At 37.2% G+C, this 23,473-nt stretch overlaps 2 protein-coding genes across 7 annotated transcripts; both read right to left on the bottom strand.

Moving 5' to 3' along the window:
* Window positions 1–7,528: 7,528 nt before the first annotated feature.
* On the bottom strand, window positions 7,529–18,779 carry LOC137816286 (Ubiquitin-like superfamily protein). Of its 6 annotated transcripts, none has more exons than XM_068619369.2 (18): window positions 18,462–18,779; window positions 17,422–17,625; window positions 17,195–17,312; window positions 16,779–16,883; window positions 16,543–16,661; window positions 16,318–16,398; window positions 15,511–15,678; window positions 15,345–15,414; window positions 15,112–15,263; window positions 14,014–14,178; window positions 13,857–13,928; window positions 13,149–13,269; window positions 12,763–13,080; window positions 12,527–12,678; window positions 12,218–12,442; window positions 9,442–10,035; window positions 8,221–8,376; window positions 7,529–8,090 (listed from the first exon to the last, which is right to left on the bottom strand). In XM_068619369.2, exons 2-18 carry the CDS (start codon window positions 17,548–17,550, stop codon window positions 8,019–8,021), a joined length of 2,817 nt encoding a protein of 938 aa, XP_068475470.1. In that variant the 5' UTR covers window positions 17,551–17,625; window positions 18,462–18,779; the 3' UTR covers window positions 7,529–8,018. The 6 variants fall into 6 exon arrangements, with proteins under 6 accessions (XP_068475470.1, XP_090160331.1, XP_068475473.1 ...); XM_090304205.1 differs by having other exon boundaries at window positions 17,422–17,595; window positions 18,462–18,715; XM_068619372.2 differs by having other exon boundaries at window positions 17,422–17,562; window positions 18,462–18,715.
* Window positions 18,780–20,420: 1,641 nt separating this feature from the next.
* LOC137816285 (putative CoA ligase CCL5) lies at window positions 20,421–23,443 on the bottom strand. Its single transcript, XM_068619367.2, has 5 exons — window positions 21,805–23,443; window positions 21,151–21,296; window positions 21,001–21,068; window positions 20,818–20,920; window positions 20,421–20,743 (listed from the first exon to the last, which is right to left on the bottom strand). The coding sequence occupies exons 1-5, from the start codon at window positions 23,015–23,017 to the stop codon at window positions 20,630–20,632; spliced, it is 1,644 nt and encodes a 547-aa protein (XP_068475468.1). The 5' UTR covers window positions 23,018–23,443; the 3' UTR covers window positions 20,421–20,629.
* Between the last annotated feature and the right edge of the window lie 30 nt (window positions 23,444–23,473).

Below are 23,473 nucleotides of genomic sequence, written 5' to 3'. Positions count from 1 at the left end.
TAAAATTGTTTGATTTTTTTCCTAGGTGATTACTCATCCGTTTGACATGAAATTTGTCGCGTTTTGTCCCAAATTCAGTAGAGATTCTTACCTGCAATTTCATGAAAAAACTATTTCGGAAGATTTTTTCAGGAATTTTGTGCAAACCAAGACTATTATTCTCTAACGAACCTTGTGAAATTTTGCCCTGCTTTCTGCAATTTTATTCCGAATCTGTATTGCGTTTAAAAAATTCACACAAGTACTTTCATATGTTGTTTGCACACAGGTAAGGCCGCAGGTCCATAGACAAATCACAAAAAGAAGATATGGGGAGGAAAAGCCAGGACGTTTTGTTTTTGGAAAACCAGTTTCGTTCACTCTCGGTCTGGGACTAACTGCACCTTAGTCCTTGGGTATTTTGGTCTGAAATTTTTACATTGTATCTACTGAATTTTGGCTGAGATTTGAGCCCCAACTTCGTCCCACAAGATATGCAATAAATTTTTTATTCGTCACTCGCAGGACGGAAAGGAAGGTTCGTTTGTGTGTGAAACTGTTTGATTTCTTTCCTAGGTGAATACTCATCCGTTTGACCTGAAATTTGTCGCGTTTTGTCCCAAATTCAGTGGAGATTCTTACCTGGAATTTCGGGAAAAAACTATTTCGGGTGAATTTTTCAGAAATTTTGTAAAAACCAAGGCTATCCTCTACCGAAACTTGTGAAATTTCGTCCTACTTTGTGCAATTTTAATCTGGGTCCGTATTGCGTTGAAAACATTAACACAAGTACTTTCATATGTTGTTTGCACCCAGGTAAGGAGGCAGGTCCATAGACAAATCACAAAAAGAAGATACGGGGAGGAAAAGCCAGGACGTTTTGTTTTCGGAAAACCAGTTTCGTTCACCTTCAGTCTGGGACTTACTGCGCCTTACGCCTTGGGTATTTTGGTCTGAAATTTTTACCGGACATTCGTCATTGTGTCTACTGAGTTTTTGCTGAGATTTGGGCCCCAAATTTGTCCCACAAGATTCGCAACAATTTTTTTATTCATCACTGCTAGGGCTGGAAAGAAGGTTCGTTTGTGTGTGAAACTGTTTGATTTCTTTCCTAGGTGAATACTCATCCGTTTGACCTGAAATTGTCGCGTTTTGTCCCAAATTCAGTGGAGGTTCTAATATGCAATTTAGGGAAAAAACTATTTCGGGTGAATTTTTCAGAAATTTTTTAAAAACCAAGGCTATATCCTCTACCGAAACTTGTGAAATTTCGCCCTACTTTCTGCAATTTTATTCTAGGTCTGTATTGCGTTGAAAAAAATTCACACATGTACTTTCATATGTTGTTTTCAACCAGGTAAGTAGGCAGGTCCATAGACAAATCACAAAAAGAAGATACGGGGAGGAAAAGCCAGGACGTTTTGTTTTCGGAAAACCAGTTTCGTTCACTCTCAGTCTGGGACTTACTGCGCCTTACTCCTTGGGTATTTTGGTCTGAAATTTTTACCGGACATTCGTCATTGTGTCTACTGCGTTTTGGCTGAGATTTGAGCCCCAAATTCGTCCCACAAGATTCGCAATAAATTTTTTATTCATCACTGCCAGGGCTGAAAGGAAGGTTCGTTTGTGTGTGAAACTGTTTGATTTCTTTCCTAGGTGAATACTCATCCGTTTGACCTGAAATTTGTCGCGTTTTGTCCCAAATTCAGTGGAGATTCTTACCTGGAATTTCGGGAAAAAACTATTTCGGGTGAATTTTTCAGAAATTTTGTAAAAACCGAGGCTATCATCTACCGAAACTTGTGAAATTTCGTCATACTTTCTGCAAGTTTATTCTGGGTCCGTATTGCGTTCAAAAATTAACACAAGTACTTTCATATGTTGTTTGCACCCAGGTAAGGAGGCAGGTCCATAGACAAATCACAAAAAGAAGATACGGGGAGGAAAAGCCAGGACGTTTTGTTTTCGGAAAACCAGATTCGTTCACCCTCGGTCTGGGACTTACTGCGCCTTACTCCTTGGGTATTTTGGTCTGAAATTTATACCGGACATTCGTCATTGTGTCTACTAAGTTTTAGCATATATTTGAGCCCCAAATTCGTCCCACAAGTTTCGCAATAAATTTTTTATTGATCAGTGCCAGGGCTGAAAGGAAGGTTCGTTTGTGTGTGAAACTGTTTGATTTCTTTCCTAGCTGAATACTCATCCGTTTGACCTGAAATTTGTCGCGTTTTGTCCCAAATTCAGTGGAGATTCTTACCTGGAATTTCGGGAAAAAACTATTTCGGGTGAATTTTTCAGAAATTTTGTAAAAACCAAGGCTATCCTCTACCGAAACTTTTGAAATTTCGCCCTACTTTCTGCAATTTTAATCTGGGTCCGTATTGCGTTGAAAAACTTAACACAAGGACTTTCATATGTTGTTTGCACCCAGGTAAGGAGGCAGGTCCATAGACAAATCACAAAAAGAAGATACGGGGAGGAAAAGCCAGGACGTTTTGTTTTCAGAAAACCAGTTTCGTTCACCTTCGGTCTGGGACTTACTGCGCCTTACTCCTTGGGTATTTTGGTTTGAAATTTTTACCGGACATTCCTCATTGTGTCTACTCACTTTTAGCTGAGATTTGAGCCCCAAAATCGTCCCACAAGATTCGCAATAAATTTTTTATTCATCACTGCCAGGACTGAAAGGAAGGTTCGTTTGTGTGTGAAACTGTTTGATTTCTTTCCTAGGTGAATACTCAACCGTTTGACCTGAAATTTGTCTCGTTTTGTCCCAAATTCAATGGTGATTCTTACCTGGAATTTCGGGAAAAAACTATTTCAGGTGAATTTTTCAGAAATTTTGTAAAAACCAAGGCTATCCTCTACCGAAACTTGTGAAATTTCGTCCTACTTTCTGCAATTTTATTCTGGGTCCGTATTGCGTTGAAAAAATTCACACAAGTACTTTCATATGTTGTTTGCACCCAGGTAAGGAGGCAGGTCCATAGACAAATCACAAAAAGAAGATACGGGGAGGAAAAGCCAGGACGTTTTGTTTTCGGAAAACCAGTTTCGTTCACCCTCGGTCTGGGACTTACTGCGCCTTACTCTTAGGGTATTTTGGTCTGAAATTTTTACCGGACATTCGTCATTGTGTCTACTGATTTTTGGCTGAGACTTGAGCCCCAAATTCGTCCCACAAGATTCGCAATAAATTTTTTATTGATCAGTGCCAGGGCTGAAAGGAAGGTTCGTTTGTGTGTGAAACTGTTTGATTTCTTTCCTAGCTGAATACTCATCCGTTTGACCTGAAATTTGTCACGTTTTGTCCCAAATTCAATGGTGATTCTTACCTGGAATTTTGGGAAAAAACTATTTCGGGTGAATTTTTCAGAAATTTTGTGAAAACCAAGGCTATCCTCTACCGAAACTTGTGAAATTTCGTCCTACTTTCTGCATTTTTATTCTGGGTCCGTACTGCGTTGAAAAATTCCCACAAGTACTTTTATATGTTGTTTGCACCCAGGTAAGGAGGCAGGTCCATAGACAAATCACAAAAAGAAGATACGGGGAGGAAAAGCCAGGACGTTTTGTTTTCGGAAAACCAGTTTCGTTCACGCTCGGTCTGGGACTTACTGCGCCTTACTCCTTGGGTATTTTGGTCTGAAATTTTTACCGAACATTCGTCATTGTGTCTACTCAATTTTGGCTGAGATTTGAGCCCCAAATTCCTCCCACAAGATTCGCAATAAATTTTTTATTCATCACTGCCAGGGCTGAAAGGAAGGTTCGTTTGTGTGTGAAACTGTTTGACTTCTTTCCTAGGTGAATACTCATCCGTTTGACCTGAAATTTGTCGCGTTTTGTCCCAAATTCAGTGGAGATTCTTACCTGGAATTTCGGGAAAAAACTATTTCGGGTGAATTTTTCAGAAATTTTGTAAAAACCAAGGCTATCCTCTACAGAAACTTGTGAAATTTCGCCCTACTTTCTGCAATTTTATTCTCGGTCCGTATTGCGTTGAAAAAATACAACAAGTACTTTCATATGTTGTTTGCACCTAGGTAAGGAGGCACGTCCAGAGACAAATCACAAAAAGAAGATATGGGGAGGAAAAGCAAGGACGTTTTGTTTTCGAAAAACCAGTTTCGTTCACTCTCGGTCTTGGACTTTCTGCGCCTTACTCCTTGGGTATTTTGGTCTGAAATTTTTACCGGACATTCTTCATTGTGTCTACTGAGTTTTGGCTGAAATTTGAGCTCGAAATTTGTCCCACAAGATTCGCAATAAATTTTTTATCCATCACTGCCAGGGCTGAAAGGAAGGTTTGTTTGTGTGTGAAACTGTTTGATTTCTTTCCTAGCTGAATACTCATCCGTTTGACCTGAAATTTGTCGCGTTTTGTCCCAAATTCAGTGGAGATTCTTACCTGGAATTTCGGGAAAAAACTATTTCGGGTGAATTTTTCAGAAATTTTGTAAAAACCAAGGCTATCCTATCCTCTAAGAAACTTTTGAAATTTTGCCCTACTTTCTGCAATTTTATTATGGGTCCGTATTGCGTTGAAAAAATTCACACAAGTACTTTCATATGTTGTTTGCACCCAGGTAAGGAGGCAGGTCCATAGAGAAATCTCAAAAAGAAGATACGGGGAGGAAAAGCCAGGACGTTATATTTTCGGAAAACCAGTTTCGTTCACCCTCGGTCTGGGACTTACTGCGTCTTAATCCTTGGGTATTTTGGTATGAAATTTTTACCGGACATTCGTCATTGTGTCTACTCAGTTTTGGATGAGATTTGAGCTCCAAATTCGTCCCACAAGATTCGCAATAAATTTTTTATTTATCATTGCGAGGGCTGAAAGGAAGGTTCGTTTGTGTGTGAAACTGTTTGATTTCTTTCCTAGGTGAATACTCATCCGTTTGACCTGAAATTTGTCGCGTTTTGTCCCAAATTCAGTGGAGATTCTTACCTGGAATTTCGGGAAAAAACTATTTCGGGTGAATTTTTCAGAAATTTTGTAAAAACCAGGGCTTATCCTCTACCGAAACTTTTGAAATTTCGCCCTACTTTCTGCAATTTTAATCTGGGTCCGTATTGCGTTGAAAAAATTCACACAAGTACTTTCATATGTTGTTTGCACCCAGGTAAGGAGGCAGGTCCATAGACAAATCACAAAAAGAAGATACGGGTAGGAAAAGCCAGGACGTTTTGTTTTCGGAAAACCAGTTTCGTTCACCTTCGGTCTGGGTCTTACTGCGCCTTACTCCTTGGGTATTTTGGTCTGAAATTTTTACCGGACATTCGTCATTGTGTCTACTCAGTTTTAGCTGAGATTTGAGCCCCAAAATCGTCCCACAAGATTCGCAATAAATTTTTTATTCATCACTGCCAGGGCTGAAAGGAAGGTTCGTTTGTGTGTGAAACTGTTTGATTTCTTTCCTAGGTGAATACTCATCCGTTTGACCTGAAATTTGTCGCGTTTTGTCCCAAATTCAGTGGTGATTCTTACCTGGAATTCCGGGAAAAAACTATTTCAGGTGAATTTTTCTGAAATTTTGTAAAAACCAAGACTATCCTTTACCGAAACTTGTGAAATTTCGTCCTACTTTCTACAATTTTATTCTGGGTCCGTATTGCGTTGAAAAAATTCACACAAGTACTTTCATATGTTGTTTGCACCCAGGTAAGGAGGCAGGTCCATAGACAAATCACAAAAAGAAGATACGGGGAGGAAAAGTCAGGACGTTTTGTTTTCGGAAAACCAGTTTCGTTCACCCTCGGTCTGGGACTTACTGCGCCTTACTCTTAGGGTATTTTGGTCTGAAATTTTTACCGGACATTCGTCATTGTGTCTACTGAGTTTTGGCTGAGACTTGAGCCCCAAATTCGTCCCACAAGATTCGGAATAAATTTTTTATTGATCAGTGCCAGGACTGAAAGGAAGGTTTGTTTGTGTGTGAAACTGTTTGATTTCTTTCCTAGGTGAATACTCATCAGGTTGACCTGAAATTTGTCGCGTTTTGTCCCAAATTCAGTGGAGATTCTTACCTGGAATTTTGGGAAAAAACTATTTCGGGTGGATTTTTCAGAAATTTTGTAAAAACCAAGGCTATCTATCCTCTACCGAAACTTGTGAAATTTCGTCCTACTTTATGCAATTTTATTCTGGATCTGTATTGTGTTGAAGAAATTCACAAGTACTTTCATATGTTGTTTTCATCCAGGTAAGGAGGGACGTCGATAAACAAATCACAAAAAGGAGATATTAGGAAGAAAGTCAGAACGTTTTATTTTCAAAAAAATCGATTTTGTTCAGTCTGTGACTTACTTTATCATTTGAAAATAGAACTTTGGTACCTTTTTGGTATTTTATTTTTGAACATGCCTCCTTAGTTGGATTCAAAGTATGAAAGAACTGTGATTTTTTTTTTATTTTTCAACGTAATATAAACTCTGGAAAAAATTGCAGAAACTATGACCAAATTTCAAAAATCTGAAAATAGAATAAACTTAGATTGGCCAAAATTTCTGAAAAGATTTTCTAAAAGGACTTTTTGTTAAAATTTTGTGAGACTCAACAGAATTTTGTACAATCCATAATATAATTTTAAAATATATTTTAATTTGTACCACTGCTAAAAACACATTAAAACATATTATAATCCAACAACGTTTTTTAATCACCACAAGCAACCATCTTCACTTGAAAAAGAAGATATTATTAAAAATTGCAACACCTAATCATTCTACGAGTCAAAAAGAATGAAAACGACGTCTAATTAACAATAGTGTTTTAGCCTAATCTTTCTATATTTTCTTTTTATATTTATTTTTTTATTATTAAATTTTTTATATGTGATAGATGATTGTTATTACTTGAAGTGTCAGTTTTCCTAAAATGCAAAATGTTAAGTTGGCTAGTGATGTCTAACATAAAAGTTTATATAAAAAATATTAAATAAGTTTGAAAATAAAGCAAGTGGAAGGAGATTAGGAACGAGAGAAAGTTTATCTAATATAATATGCATTCGTAGTTTAAAATTCTTCGTTCATACTCCACAGTGCAAATATTTTTAGTATCGACTCTGAAACAAGTAAATTCGAAGTATGCCATTTGGGGTCAAGGAAATTGCAACACACGAAATACAAGACTGCACTATTATAAAAGTATAAACTTCAATAGAAAATGTAATAGTATGCAAAGATAAACATTTCTTTATTGATTTATCTAACTTATTTCCCTTCACTATTTAACTTGATCAAATAAATGAACAATAAAGGCTACATTTTAGAATGAAGGAAGTTTAGAATGAAGTGAAATGAAAAGTGAGAGAAAAAACTAGTTCAAGATGAATTGACCAAAGAAAAATATATCATATTTGACGCGTAAGGAGAGTAAATGTGTTTAACATTGATATATAATTTTTTTTAAATGATAATAAATAATCTTACATACCAAAACTCACGAGATTAATGAGAAGTACATGGTACAGAGGTGCTGAATTTTTTTCAAAAATAGTCCTCGGTCTTTAAAATATACTTCAATCCTGGGTAAACACAGTAGCAATGCAACCAGATTCAGTCATTTATGGAAGAAGTACAAGACTATTTGATGAAACATCCACTGTCAGAATTAAGCCCAAAAGAGGGTAAGTCAGAGCAGACAATGCGGCAGTGGAAGGCCATTAAACAGGTTCCAACTTCCTCCATCTCCCTAATTTTTTTTTCTCATTCCCATTCATATAAAACAAGCTTTTCGAATTCTTACATTCCAGATTGTTAATGAACAAGAGGCGGGAGAAGAAAATAGTGAGGTCTACGAAAAAATAGTCATCGCCTCAATGCTACATTTGAAACATCCGTCTGGCATGTGGTGTAAGTTAATTTTCACACTTGATCTGGAAGTACGTCAAAATGTTCCAGATCAATTAATGATCAATCAATTATTTAGAACACTACACGCCATAACCCATTTTCTAGAAGTTTCGGGAAGGTCAAGAGTTGTGACAATAGAAGCAATGGAGCAGAAAATGTGTACTAATACACTACAACTAGAATTTGTCCGGCTCAGAATGTCCCTCGAGCAGCTTACTTACATCACATCGCAACATATCTACATATTCCTGCACAACCAAGAAAATATTTTTTTTTACAAGGCTGGGCATCGAGAATTTAGAAGTTGCTTGTATATTAAGGCAGTGCACCAAACAACTTTCAGCTAGCAAGGAACAAATAACATAAAGGACTACTTACCCTGGCAAGACTCTCATTGTGGCATAACTCATCCAGAAGATCATTAGAAGCAATTCCAGAGCCTGATAGCTGGACAGCATTTTCAGCTACTGCACGGAAAATATCTACAGAAGGACTCAAATGTCCAATCCTCTCAGCCAGTGGTTGAAGGTCGAGCTGGAGAACACAAGGAAAATGTCACAATAGGACTACTATTACAGCTTAGAAAACAAATTAGCAATATTGCTAGGCATTGCCAAAAGTGTTTATTCTAAGAAGCAATCTATGCTCACTCACAAAGTTAAGGGGTAGGTGGCACAGCCCATTTAACTACTTAATAATAAAGAAAGTTATTAAAAACATAAAAGGGCTTGATTTACAGGCAACACGGACTAGCCTAAGTTTATCACCCTCTCATATAGATTATTGGGTCATCCCGGCTGGCCCGGCTGCCAGAGTCCTTTTGTTCCATCTTTTCAACAGGAGCAAACACTACAGGTTTAATAAAACAAAGATGATACCTTTTACTCATGGATTGTTAAGGTTCTTTGCCCGGGGGCTGGGGTAGGCTTAGAACCAGTTCATTAGAACATAAAACACCATATCTCACAAATATATAACTAAGTTTTATAAGGAAGGCTATAAACAGCAGTTACAGTGAAATTTTCATGAAATAATAGCTACTTTTTTAAAAGACTGTAGACAAAAATCTCTTTTGCGGATGTTGAAAGGGATGAGTAAGGTACAACATCCCCATAATTCCCTTATTTAGCAGCTTCATTGTTAATAACTACATTTTAAGACACTGCAGCCAAAAGTCTCTTTTGGGGATGTCCGAAGGGATGAGTAAGGTCCAACAGTCCTAGTAGGACCTGGAACTACCATTCATGAAGACAAGCAAGTCCCACTATAAGAAAAAGTAAACTACTAAATAATGCTGAGAGCACAAATCATAAGAGAACAAATTAAAAAATACAGCATCAACTAGTCACAAAGACGGACATGTTGATGATACTCCATGTATTCTCATTTTAAAATTCTCCAAAAGAAGAAACTCGCCTCATAAATGGAGAAAAAAAGTAATATTACACCCTCCACTAAACCAATAATAGTAGAAGAGGACTTCCATCTACTGCCAAAATATGTAAGAAAATTTATGGTTCTAAAAAATTCACAGAAATTACTAAACATTGACTTCCAGTAATACAGCCAGACAAATTCTGTTACCAAATGGATACAAACCTGTGAAGTTTGATTATCAGAATATTCATCTCTGTTAACTGTTCCATCTTGGTAGGATGCACCAGGTTCAGCTTCTTCAACAGAGAACAGTGAAGAAGGATTTGCCCCACCAAGAGCTTGAGATACAATGGGCATCATCTGTTGAAACATCCTTGAAATGTCAATACCGCCACCCTGCCCTCTTTCTGCTCCAGCAAACATATTCCCCACATCCTGACTGCCAACCTGTTGGACAATTTGGTTGACTGTATTCATCAGCTGTGGACTCTGTGTGAACTGCTGCAACATATTCCTCAAACCATCAGGTGAGTCAACTCCGGTTTGCTGCGAAACCCCTTCTAACAAACCATTCAAAGCAGGACTTTGTAAGGCCTGAGACATTAAACCAGCCACATCAATTGAGGGATTACTGGAGGGCAAGGGCCGCTGGGGTGGCCCATTAGCATTTCTTGAATTCAAAGCAGATCCATGACTTGCAAGACTTTGCAATATATGTTGACCATCTGTTCTGGTTTGCTGATTTTGATTGACAGAAGAACTGGATGATCCATCATCAGCAACTTTACTCACAGGAGGTTGAGGTCTGGTTCTTTTCTGTTTTGGCATGCAAATTTCCAACAGTTAAGTCAAGAATGTAGTTATACAATGCAATAATCATCAGGAAGACCAGAGATATATAGAATTCCAAAATCATCACAACCAAGGATCTGTGCTAATGCACAAATGTGTTATTGTGAAAAATACATTGCTAACAATGGATTGAAGTGCTATTTTGGTCGCTGAAAGATTTGGGATCAGTAACAATAGTCATTAAAGGATGAAAATAACCTTTTCATCAAAAGGTTGACCGAATAAGTCTTTTACTAACACCAATATGATCACTGAAATTGTCAAAACTGGCCAACATTTTCATTTCAGGGACTAATGTGACTGTCCTTAAATCTTTCAGGGACTAAACTGGTCTTTTACGAGGTAATAATGTGCCATTTTACGTAATACTCCACAGTTCAAATTCTTTACAATATTTTGCTGCCACCGAATGACTTGTTTTTGAGTTTTCATCCATTGAAATACATGTTCCCGTATTACAATTTATAAGTATACTAATATTCTCATTCCACACCCCTGGAAGTAAATTAGTTAAATATAAATGTTTCCAGAACAACACATGAAAGCCCTACACAAACATTGGAGAAGGAAAGGAATGGGTATACTTTCACTACCATCATGTGGATGGTGCCAGGAAAGGGATGCTTCAACTTTGTTGGAAGAGTAGAATGGCAAACCTGCTCCTATCATGGTAAACTTTTGGTTTGAAAGAATATGCAATTTTTTTCACTGTTTCCTAATTTCAAAAAATTTAGAAGAAACGTGAAACAACTTTGCTATCATTGTTTCCTAATAGAAATCTTTGAAAACAAAACAAAGGAGAACAAGTTGACATTTTTTTTTTTAAAAGAAAACGAAAATAGAAAATAATTTCTCAAACCAATGGCTCCAATAATTTCTACAAAGTTTTATATAACATCCCCAAACATCACATTAATTACATCCTTGCATCTATATCAAAATTAGCTTCTGAAAAGAATGTTCTAAAATTGCTTCATCTTAACAGCCAATTACGAAATCCAATGAAAAAAAATCACTTTTAAGAAGCTATCATGCTACATCAACACCTACTGTTTGCCTCAAAAATGGGATTCATAGCAAAATGTCAGTGACACATTAAAGTGAATATATATATATATATATATATACCTAGAAACGCTTATTCTTCAATTTGCCTCGTGTCCATGTTGGATACACCAATATTCTAGGATACTTCACCTATATGTGTGTGTGAATAAAGTATCCAAACCTATGAAGTACAAGTACTTCTATTTGTTTCACATATCAGATACCAATACTTTTGGATACTTCACAGATACGCATTGGAGAAGTTAAAGCATTTATATCCAATAAAACTACAAGAAACATACATGTGTAACATAGAACCATATAAACATTGTTTCTTCATAGACCAAAGAGGGAAATTGTTCTCTATGAATTATTTTAAGAAAGTAATGAGATAGATAATGTTATTCCTACATGTAAATAATAGAAAGTAATGTATGATGGCAATAATTTATAAATTTTTATTTTGACAATGTCTAAGAAATGTGATTTTAATTGGTATTTGTACAATTGCAGTGATATATATAAATAGTGTTTTATGAAATTTTATACATTTTTAAATATATATCTTGCATGTATCATATCATGTTATTTCAAGAATAACCAGACTCTATTAGATTCGTATCATATCCCACGTGCACCATAGATATATACTAACATTAAATGAGGCATCTTATGAACAAGCAACACAAAACAACCAAAACCTAAATCTAAATTATTTTCAGTTTCTAACTAGTACATAACATAAAAAAATTCTCCAATTGCTTAGACACAATATCCAAAGCCCTATACACCACCTATGCTAATTTTAAAAAGATTTTCAAATAGATTGCTTTGGAGCAATACATACTGGATAATGTGTTCACATTGAAAAAATATAGAGGAATGGTGTATGCTGAAAAATCATTAAGAGAATATAACTTCAAAAGGCAAATATATGACTTTTAAGACAATAAAAAGACTCATTCAGCAGCCTGTCAAATATTATGAAAATACTATTCCAAGTTCTAACATTATAGAAAACAAGTCAATTTGCGTAGCATAGCACAACAATTGGGAAATTCAGGCTTCTTACGCACGAAACCATAACCAATAATCTTACCTTACGCTCTAAGCCACCCACACCCAATCCTAGTGGAGCAGCTTTGGCAGGTTCAGTTACATCTTGTCTGTCACTAACAGCTGGAACATCGATGTCATTTTCTGGTTTTACTATTGCTTCTCCACTAGAACAACTTTGTAAATCTTGTTTTGAAGAAGAAACAAATTTGTCAACCAAAACATCTCTCTCATCATTACTAGAGGTTTGGCCTGCCTCAGTTTGGAGCTGGAGGTGATTGAGAGGTAAATATCAGTCAACAAAAAGCTATGCATGTAGGAGACGAATAATCAGGGATGTGAAAAGTATTACCTTCTGTGCCTCACTTTCAGAAGTACAGCCAACTAAGGAAGCACTGGCAGCCCCAACACCATTCATTTCCGTTGTATCTTGCTGTGCATTTAGTGCAGAAGGTCTTGATTCAGATCCAGAAGACAAGTCCCTGCTGATTGATTCCATTTCCCCTGAAAGGATGCAAATAAGTGTTTTGAAATTAAATGCTAATCTATCAAAAGACTACATATAACGAAACCATAAATGGTAATCACCTGATCGAACTGTGTTATCCCCTTGCATACTACCAACAACATTCCTAAGGCGAGAATCAATTTCAGCTAAAACAGATGACAATGAGGCTGAATCAGGTGGCTGTGAAGTAGAAACACCAAACCCAGTTTGTGAGCTACTACAGACTCCAACACCAGAAGGGTGTGATGGGATAGCTGTGGCTATGACATTTCTAACAGGTAGTACCCGTGATGAACCTGAACCACCAGAACCAGGCTCATTATGCAGTTCACTTCTTGTCCCTTCTCCATTATTTGTCCTAGAACCAATTGCTGAAACAATTGGTGCAAGAGAGGTACCTGATATGAAGAAAAATTAATAAGAGTTGAATATTTCACGGGTTGAAGTACAATTAGTTTTTATTTACCAGCATGTATATGAATGTTTACGTTCCTAGGAGCACTTCCAATACCAATGGTACCCAAAGTAGCAGGAGTTGAGGAGGGAACTGGACCACCAAAGAGGGAGCTTGTCTGAAGTGGAAAAGGCTGAAAATAACAGAAGATAATTAGGACCAAATAGCAAATTTAAACAATCAAAACCCACACAGATAGAAACGTGATCACCAAATAAGAGGTGAGTTTTGGTAATTTGAACTGCTGAGTACACATAATTACCCACCCCTAGTGAACCACAACTGGATTGCACATGGTTTAAATTCAGATAACTGAAATTCCAACATCAACGAGTTACGGAGACACAAAATGCTCTGTAGTTGTGTCTAGCAGTCTGAACCCACATGGTTGTGTTGGTATCTGATTAATCAAACTTGGTAGCTAAAGTAGTGCCTTTTAATTATGTTTGTCAAACTTGGAGGAACCATTTGCTAAGGATGTAATATAAAAAAAACTTTCAATTAAAATCATCCTCATATACAGCCAGAACAGGATCATCACTGATAGGGCTTCTGGTTTTTGGACTAAAATTAAGGCAACTAAAATTAAGTATCAACAAGGTATAGTTTATTAAGGAACAATCAACTTAACCAAAACATCAGCCAGTACTTAAATAATTAAACTTGGCATGAGGCATCACCATAAATGAACTTCAAATATATCAAAAATAGCTGACAAACCTGCGCCATTATAGGATTTGGCCCTGATGAAGAAATGTAAACAGCTGGTCCAGCGTTAACAACCGATTCTGCCTGAAATTTGAAAGTAGTCATTAATGAACGATATTTTCACACAATAAAGTAAACCAAATCACTTTAGAAAATAACCAAAACATACAGAAGATTGTCCCATTCGCAATGTCAACATTGTCCGGCCAAGTTCAAGTAAAAGTGCACCCAAATGCTGCATAGCAAGTCCTATTTGCACTGACTCTGACTGTATTTGACCTCTTATACGAGGATCAGCAGAAGCTCTTTCTCTTTCCAAGCGTCCTGCAATATGCTAGAGTCGCACATTACAAGTAAAACATAATCAGATAAGATAAATGCTGAAGATAGTAAGATTGGTTCACAAACAAATCCTACAATGAAATATGCACTTCATAATAACAACATTTCAGGGTTAACAGAAGTAAGATCTACGTATCATTACATCTTGTTATATGGTTATGGTCAAAGATGGACAGCAATATACCAGTGGAATTGAGGTTTTATAACAAGAGTATGCAATAAATACATGTCTCAAAATATGAGTGCATGATTCGCTAACTGTTGTAAAGAGCAAACCTTCTAAAAGTATGTTCAGACTAAAAGATACCAAGGATATCCTTCTTTGACCAACAATAACCCAAACACAGCTCGACTTGTCTTAAAATTAAATCTCAAATGGATTTGAGTTTGACTAAGTATCCCAGATATATTAACCAGGTTTAAATGACATTGCAGAATGAGATCTGTGTGCACATCCCTGAACTGGTTAACTGACAAGATAGATAAAATTGCATGTCTTGTCACAGTTCACCAATACCAACCCTGCTAAGATTAGTAAATACCCCAACATCAAAGTAAAGGTTTATTTAAATTCAAGAAGTTTATTACACTAGACCCTAGACTAGGAAGAGTCCCCAATTATTTTCAGTCCACATAAATAAATAAAAAATCTCCATCGGCCTCTAAAATGAGCATACTCAACATGCCAGTCATTTTAACAACACTTAATAATCTCTCCAAAGACAAATACATGGTGCATTCATGCTTTCAGGGTATTAATAAAAGAATTATGCCATTTTATTTTACCCAAAATTTAAACTTATGTAGCAAATCTATAACGTACAAGTCTTGCACTTTCAGTAAACATCTAATACTTGCAGATTATAGAAAAGTGTATTTATTATTAGGGGAAAAATAATATTTGTAAATAGGATGTGTTAATTACAGATAGTGCAGCAACAGCTTGACCACCAAGTAACCGTTCTGCATGACGTAAGACAATACTTAATGCTTCTAGATTTGGCAACCCTTGCGAATTAGAAGGCAATTCCACTCGCTGATCTCCAGGGTTAGCTAGTGAAAAATTTGACTGATAACCTGCATAAGCATTAAGCAACTATAAACATTTAATTTCCTTTTAAATTAAAAATAAAGGAGCAGCAATCACAAAATCATCACCATTTTGTGTCAGTGTGTGTTCCATTTGATTCATAAACTCAATCAGAGTGTTCAATGAATCAGGAATTGGCTGAAATGAAGGGGAAAGAAAGAAAGTTAAACATCATGAAGAATGTGTTAAATTTCCACAACAAATTGAGTGCCAAAAGAGAGGTCATGTTCCTACTGCATTGAGAGATGGGAGGGCTATGGATCCAGCTGCTGCAGGAATCTGAACAACATGAGACACAGATTGGAATGTCGGACCATGAAATGTTTGTCCAGATGGCGCCTGGTTTCCTGCTGGGTTTTGATTTCCAGCATGCATTCCTTCAGTTTCATTGCCTGGATGAGCCTGATATAAACACCAACCTAGTTCAAAAGGATATATATTGCATAATGCATGTAGGAAAAACAACATTTACTGACTTCAAAGTGTACCAGTACAAGTCTGTGTTCTGTATCGATTTTATTCACAAATTAAACTGATAATAACAAATAAGAGGGCTTAACAAAGTGAAACAGAATTCCTTCAATGTGTATCAGTACAAGTCTGTGTTAGTATTGCAAGGAAAAGTACATATATATTCATTGAACCAGAAAAAAAAAGATTACAAAATTAAGATAAATAATCATTCACAGGGTACTTTTTTTATCAGGCATTCATGAGGTACTTGAGATTTGACACTGTAAGGACAATAGGTAAATATTTTTATGCTATGAAACACAAGCCACCTGAAATAAATACCACAACATGATATTGCTTCATGATTTAAGTAGATGAAATTGAAAAAGGCAAGCAAAATTAAATATGCAAGGTTGCAAGGAGAACTCAAATATGAAGGAGAAATCAGACAATAAAATGGATGTAAACTAACTCAGTCACTCATGGTTAAGAAAATTAATCATATCAATACAATACCCCAGGAAATCATACAAATGATAGAAAACAAAACAATGCATGATCATGTATTCAAGCGAAAGCAGTACTAACTGAAGAAGTTTGCGCAGCATTAGGACCATTAACTGTACTCTGGCCACCGTTTCCAATAGAATTTAAAACATGCCCAATAACCTGAAAAAAAAAAAAATAAAGCGGTATGTAATGTCTCTCAGGCAATATCAAAGCAAATCATTATTGCCAATACCTACCTGAAAACTGAATAGAATGCATGAACACGAACTACATAAGATAGATGTAAAGAATATGATAACGAACCCGAGTGAGGTCATGAACAATTCCTTCGCCCTGTTCCCCCACGTTAAATGTCCCAAGAACAACACTGTGTGAAATTTGCCCAACACGGTTACGAGGAGGACCTGAGCCCACATCATTTCCTTCCAAACGATGAATTTATCAATAGCATAGTACAATACAACAGATGTCGGATAATGTCTAAAAAGCTGAAAAGAAAAAAAAATAAAAAGGACCGTCCTTGCAGCCTGAAGTTATACCTCGGTTACTACTCGTACCAGTGGGCTCATCAGCACTTGTACCAGAAGCCTGCGGCTGATTTGGTTGTCTTTCAACTAAATGCAATGTATGTCCATTCTCAACATCTTAAATGGTTAAGGATTTGGTTATAAAACAAAGAGATTAATATCACAGTATGATTTCAAAATAAAATACTAACTCATTTCACCATATATGAAAAAATTCTGTGATGGGTCACAGCATTTCCTTCTGCCAAGCAATCCCAATTTCCAAAAGCCAACTAATAAGGATATTGAAAAGAAAAGAAAAAAAAAAAAAAAGACACTGCACATAAATAATGCACTCACTTCATGATGAAACAAATTATTTAAAACAGAGAAAAATCTAGGTCCATTAAGCATGAAGCTGTCAGGAAAAAAAACAATTTGAAGGATACGATACTCAGAAAGAACATGTTCATCCTTCAAGACTTTTCCTCTAAATATCAGTCGTTGCTGACTAACTGGAACACCAATTTCATTTGCAATTTTCTCTTTGAACAACGAAACAGGCATCTGAAACGATTTTGAAGACCAGTTTGAGGGTTATACACTAAGCTATTGATATTTACCTCAATAGGACTCAAAAAACACAAGAATGACAGGATCGGATATTATAGCTTACATTTTTGTTCACTTGAAAACTGTAGATTCGGGAATCCAGAGTCTTGATATTGAGCTGAACAGTTGAATCTGAACACTCTGCTGAAATATTTCCAGTACTGGAGCCTTCATTGGAGCACTGACCCGCCATGTGTCGGTTCAGCTGCAAAGTGTTGAACCAAGGAATTCGACAGAACTAACCCAGACAAAAAAGATACCAAAGTAGCTGCAACTCAACACAATGCAGATGAAGGGCATATTAATCACCCAAAGAGTGAAAGAGATTCATTGACGCATCAGTAGAACCAACAGGACATTGAAGCAAAAACCGCACGAACACACTATGTATGGTCGGCAACGCTAAACCACATCAGTGTGCAAAAGATATGTAATATAAAACCCAGTAAACCTCCATATTCAGTCATTAAATCAAACTATTAATAACAAAGTAGATAACAAGTTATCCTAGAAATTTCAATATAAATGTGATTATACTATGCAGTGCCTCTTTACTCATCAACCATTGGACACATCAATTAGGTTTTCGGGAACTAACAGATGTTGGTGATACATTTATCCAAAGATAAAAACATCTAGCAACAATCAAAATAATGTTGTCTGATGCCCATGCAATGACACGTGACCATGGCTATGTTCACATCCAATCAAAATAAACACAAAGCAACACAGATACAAAATATATTCGGGATTCGCTAAAGCAATTAGGTATATAAAAGATTGGTCAGATTCTGATAGCCCATTTCAGTCGGGAAAAAATCAAATATGAAAAGGAATTGGACAGAGGAATCGGGAAATTCTGGAAAAAAAAATCAAAAAGAAAAAGTAGAATCCATAATTAAATTAGGAATAGCATATAAAAGTGCGATTGAGGATTGCAAAAGATTTTAGCAGATGAAGGTGATACCTAGGTTGAGTAGAGGAAGTTGGCGTGGGTAGAGTAAAGAGGCGAGCAGGAGTGAGAGAGGAAGAAAGATAAGAGATCTGAGTTTGGAAGATTCTAGATAGCTTAGGAGGAAAACAAAAGGAAGAATAAGTGCTCACCGGAGATGGATTGCAGGCTTATGATCTTTCCAGAAGGCAATGATGATGATGATGATGACGACGACGATGATGATGATGACGACGACGATGATGATGATGACGACGACGACGATGATGATGACGACGACGATGATGATACTGCTATGTGCTTCTGCTTCTCAATCTCCTATATAAATATTATTCTGTTATATGCGTATGCACATTACCTCACACTCACACATGCCTTCCTTCCAAACTTTTTCATTTCTCTGCATAGACTTCACGAATACCAACTGGTCGTCTGCAAGTCCTTCTGGACTGGGCTCGCTCCCTCCCAACAAGCCCATTCTGGCCCAATTGCTTGCCTTTCATCTATGCCCAGAGAACTCTTTCTTCCTACACCTCCATACCTTCTTCTGCCACCCCCATACTAAATGTAAAAATACCGTTTTTTCCTTTTTTGTGTCACCTCCATACATAATCCGGAAGCTATTTTTGGATCCGGAATTGTTCTTGAGACTTATAAAATCCAGAACTCTTTTTTGCATTTGAAATAAGCCAATGGAATATGTAATCCAAATATATACCGGATTACATAATTCGGAAGTCAATCTCATATTTAGAAAAGACTTTCGGATTATGTAATTCGGATGCTAATCACAAAAGGCTTCCAGATTACATAATTCAGAAGCTAATTCTGAATCTAGAAAAAGACTTTCGGATTATGTAATCCGAAATATTAAAAAAAGGTATTTTGAGCTTATAAAGAATTAAATAAATAAAAACTATTACAAAATAATATTTTACGTAATTTTAAAATTACATGTTCAATATACATAATATCATTTTAAATCAATACTTAATACTAAACGAATTCGAGTTAATAAAACTATAGTTGAAATAATATCAGTTTAAGAAAGATTGAATGTAATGAAAATATAAAATATAGTTTACCTGTTAAGTAAGCACGTGTGACAACAACGATAAACATGTTGCTACCTCGTTCATTTTACTAAAGCTTAGTTTAGTTGCATATCATCCGTTTAACTTTAGCAATAAGGTAAAATTAGTGATGTGTTATTTAACCAAAATTATCACAAAGAAAGTGCAATAACAATGATGAACATATTACTCGGAATCAAAGTGTGCGTCAGTATTAAGATTAGATAAAGTTAAAGGACAAAGAAAATTAACAAACAATGTTGGATCTTAATTTGATATTGATATTATATATTGATAATTATATATTAAAGATATTAAGTAGATTCTTAAGTTAAAGTATTAAAGTATTTTGACAATTACGAAATTTTTTAATGTGTGGTTGCTAAAAGGTGACTTCATTCTTCATCTTGCAATGACTAAATAAAAAATATCAAAAGATAATCCATCTATCACTAGTGCGAAATAGGAATTTTACAACAATATATTTAGTGTCAACAAAAACCGATGTAATATAGTGGTTTTTAAATTTTAACCTACACATTTTTTACTCTTTCGACGTTGGTTTCTACCCTTCGTCTACTTGGTTTGTCCTTCATTTGCGTAGTTTATTTTCACTCTCGCAAGTCTATTTTCTATGTTCATTCACTCTCGCAGATTGAGTTTGGAGCCATGGTTGAAGGGTTGCCGCTTGTGATCCTTGCTTCGGTGGTTGCTGCCAGCACTGTCACAGTTGGGGTAGCTGCTTGTGCTTAAGTCACTACAAACTTTCGGATTTGAGTTATTATTAAAAAATATATCAATTATTACATGATATTATTAATCATTATATAATTTAATTAGTTACTAAAAAAATTATATATATATATATACACACACTAAACTACATGCTCTTGTTCTTGAGAGATACACTTTTGATTATCTGGCAATATCACTCTCATTTTGTAATTGACCATAATTTTATTCCTAAAATAATCACAGAAATAATATTTTACAACTTTTCTTAAAAAAACTACTAACAATGTCATTATGTAAAGATTGTGGCAGGGCGAAATGTATTAAAATTGTATTAATATTGGCAAAGTTTTGATGACAGAAAATATTATTTCCATTAGCAAGACAATTTGATTCCCTCTAAGAATAATGTATGGAGACTTGGTGCTCTTTAAAAATGACAACAGAGTGTTGAAGAAAGAACAGATACTCCAGCACGAAAAGAGCCATGCATGTGCATGCATGCGTCTATCTCCTCAAAGTTTAGAAGTTGCGAGCTTGATGAGATCCTTGCGAAGAATTTTGCCAGATGGATTTTTGGGTACGGAGGAGATAAACGCAACTTTTCGAATCCGTTTGTAAGGAGCCACCTACAGAATGTTGAATTAATACTATGAGTTGAGCAGTCACAAATCCAATTCAAAGAAACAGTAAAACTACTAACCTGTCCTGCTACAAAATCCATAACTTGGCTTTCTGATAAGCTACTTCCATCCTTCCTCACCACATATGCCATTGGAAACTGCCCAACCTCCTTATCTGGATACCTGATCATTACCAAACTACATTCATTCACTACTCTTTTTACAAATATATGTTCATGGATGGATGAAATTCCAACACTTACGGGATAACAGCTGCATCTGATATAGCAGGATGAGTCAGTAACAAGGCCTCCAGTTCTGCTGGAGGCACCTGCAGCAAACATCAACAACACCTTTTCTCAATAATAATCCTTCCTTTAACTAACTTAGCCACAATTCATAATATAACTTACCTGATATCCCTTGTATTTGATAAGCTCTTTTAATCGATCCACAATGAATATAAATCCATCATTGTCAATGTAACAAACATCCCCTGTTCTTAACCATCCTTTTGAATCAAGTGTTGATGTTGTGGCCTCTTCGTTATTGAAATAACCTGCCATCCCCACCTTTTCAATGTTAATTACATATCTAATCACACAAACAACTAAATGACAAAGATCTACAGCTAAAAAGTCCCAAGTAACTGAAGATTGAACAGTATTGAATAGAAATAATGATCTAAGGCTCAGCTAGTGAACTCTTAATTGATTGTTTATACATCAACCTAAACCAATCATTCACATTGTGTAGGACACTTGAGCCATCTAAATAAGTAGGAATATAATAGAATAGAATAGAGAATAAAACCAAACACATGAAGTTGTTTGATGCACATTCTGACACTGGAACATGTGTATAGTATTTGTAATAGGAGGAGTCTTTGTCCTTATTAGTTTTCAACAACAGCGCACTATTAATTAAAAAAACTTTATAAATAAAAAATTTCACCGAGAAAGAAAAGCAGAGAGTGACGCAGCAAATCCACTTGCATGACTATGAATAATGCTTGAAAAGAAAAAGTAGAAGAAAAAGAAAAGTTGAATACTTGAATGATTCCTCACCTTTCATAATAGTGGGACCCCTGAGCCAGAGCTCACCGGTGCTGTTAACCGGAAGCGAGCGGCCGGAGTCAGGGTCGACGATCATGGCTTGGGTGGCCGGCGACAAGAGGCCCGCAGTGCCGTACCTGCGACTCTCCTCCAAGGAGTCGGTGGAGGCACCAACGCCGGTGGATTCCGTCAAACCATAACCCTGAAGGATGGTGACGTTGGGGTACTTGTCGACAAACCCCTCTATAACCTCCTTACTCAAGGGAGCCCCACCGGAGAGGACCGAATGCAGGGACCGGATATCGTACTTTCCCTTGATGGCGTCTGCGTTGTTGAGCATGGCAACCAGAATGGGTGGAACCAGGGGAAGGTAGGTGGCGCGGAACCTCTGTATGGACGAGAGCATGTCGTGCATCTCGAACTTGGAGAGGACGACGATGGTGGAGCCGGAGGCGAGGAGGCCGGTGGCGAAGGCGACGAGACCGTATATGTGAAACATGGGGACCGTGCAGATGAAGGTTTCGTTGTCTTCGACGTGGAAGCGACCGAGAACGATTTGAACCATGGCTATGAGGTTCCGGTGGGAGGAAAGCACGCCCTTGCTGGGTCCCGTGGTGCCGGAGGAGTAGAGCAGCGTGGCCGTGTCGTCCTGCTCCACGCGCTCCCTCACGCGCTCAGCCCGGGGTTCCTTCTTGGCCATTTCATGGAGCGTGGCTACAATTTTGGGGTGAGGAAGGGGTGGGTGAGCGGTGGTGTCCATGAGAATGATTGGTAGAGAGGGTGCTGCCTTGGTGAGTTTGGGGAGCAAGAGAGGGGTGGTGAAGGCGAGGAGGGGCTTGGAATCGGCGATCTGCTTGGCGATTTCCTGCGTGGTGTTGAGGGGATTGGTGGTGGTGATGACGGCGCCCAGGGACATGATGGCCAGGCACACCACCGGGAAGTCGATGGAGTTGGGAGAGAGGAGCAGGACCACGTTGCCCTTTCGGATCCCCATGTCCCAGAGAGAGCCCGCCACGCCCTCCACCGCTCGCCATAGCTGGCTGTAGCTGAGGTGGCGGCCTGTGGCGGCGTCGATGAAGGCGGTGGTTCCGCGGTGGGCTCGGGAGGAGATGAAGGTGGTGACGTCGAGGGCGTTGTTGGGAGAGAGTGGGAGTGGCTTCCGCTTGCTGTAGAAAACTGAGTTGGAGGGGCAGAAGCCACTCCTTGGGTCTATTTGCTCCTCCATCTCTTTTCCCTCTCCTTCAAAATCACTTTTTTCTTCTTCTTCAAAATCACTTTTTTCTTCTTCTTCTTCAAAATCACTTTTTTCTTCTTCTTCAAAATCACTTTTTTCTTCTTCTTCTTCAAAATCACTTTTTTCTTCTTCTTCTTACTTTTCCAACTCTCAAAATTTATACACCAATAATAGAGCATCCTACTCTTTTCATTTCTTTGTCTGTTTCTTTCCGTCCAACACTTCACAACAAACATCGTATTATTCTTCTTCTTTTTACTACACGTTTTGCTTATGATCGGAGTGTCTTCATTTTTTAATGAAATTGCACCTCATTCGTTCATGCCATCACAAATATCCCACGTGCCATATTCACACTCTTTTTTCCCTTCCCACGTGCCAGGGCTTTCTCTATGTCTATGGCAACTCCATGCATTCAAGGGAGTGAACGTTAGATAAATTAGTTAT

This window comes from Phaseolus vulgaris, chromosome 1 (genome assembly GCF_051622355.1).
Source record: "Phaseolus vulgaris cultivar YP4 chromosome 1, ASM5162235v1, whole genome shotgun sequence".
Lineage (NCBI taxonomy): Eukaryota > Viridiplantae > Streptophyta > Magnoliopsida > Fabales > Fabaceae > Phaseolus > Phaseolus vulgaris.
This window is presented reverse-complemented; position numbering and strand designations above follow the sequence as displayed.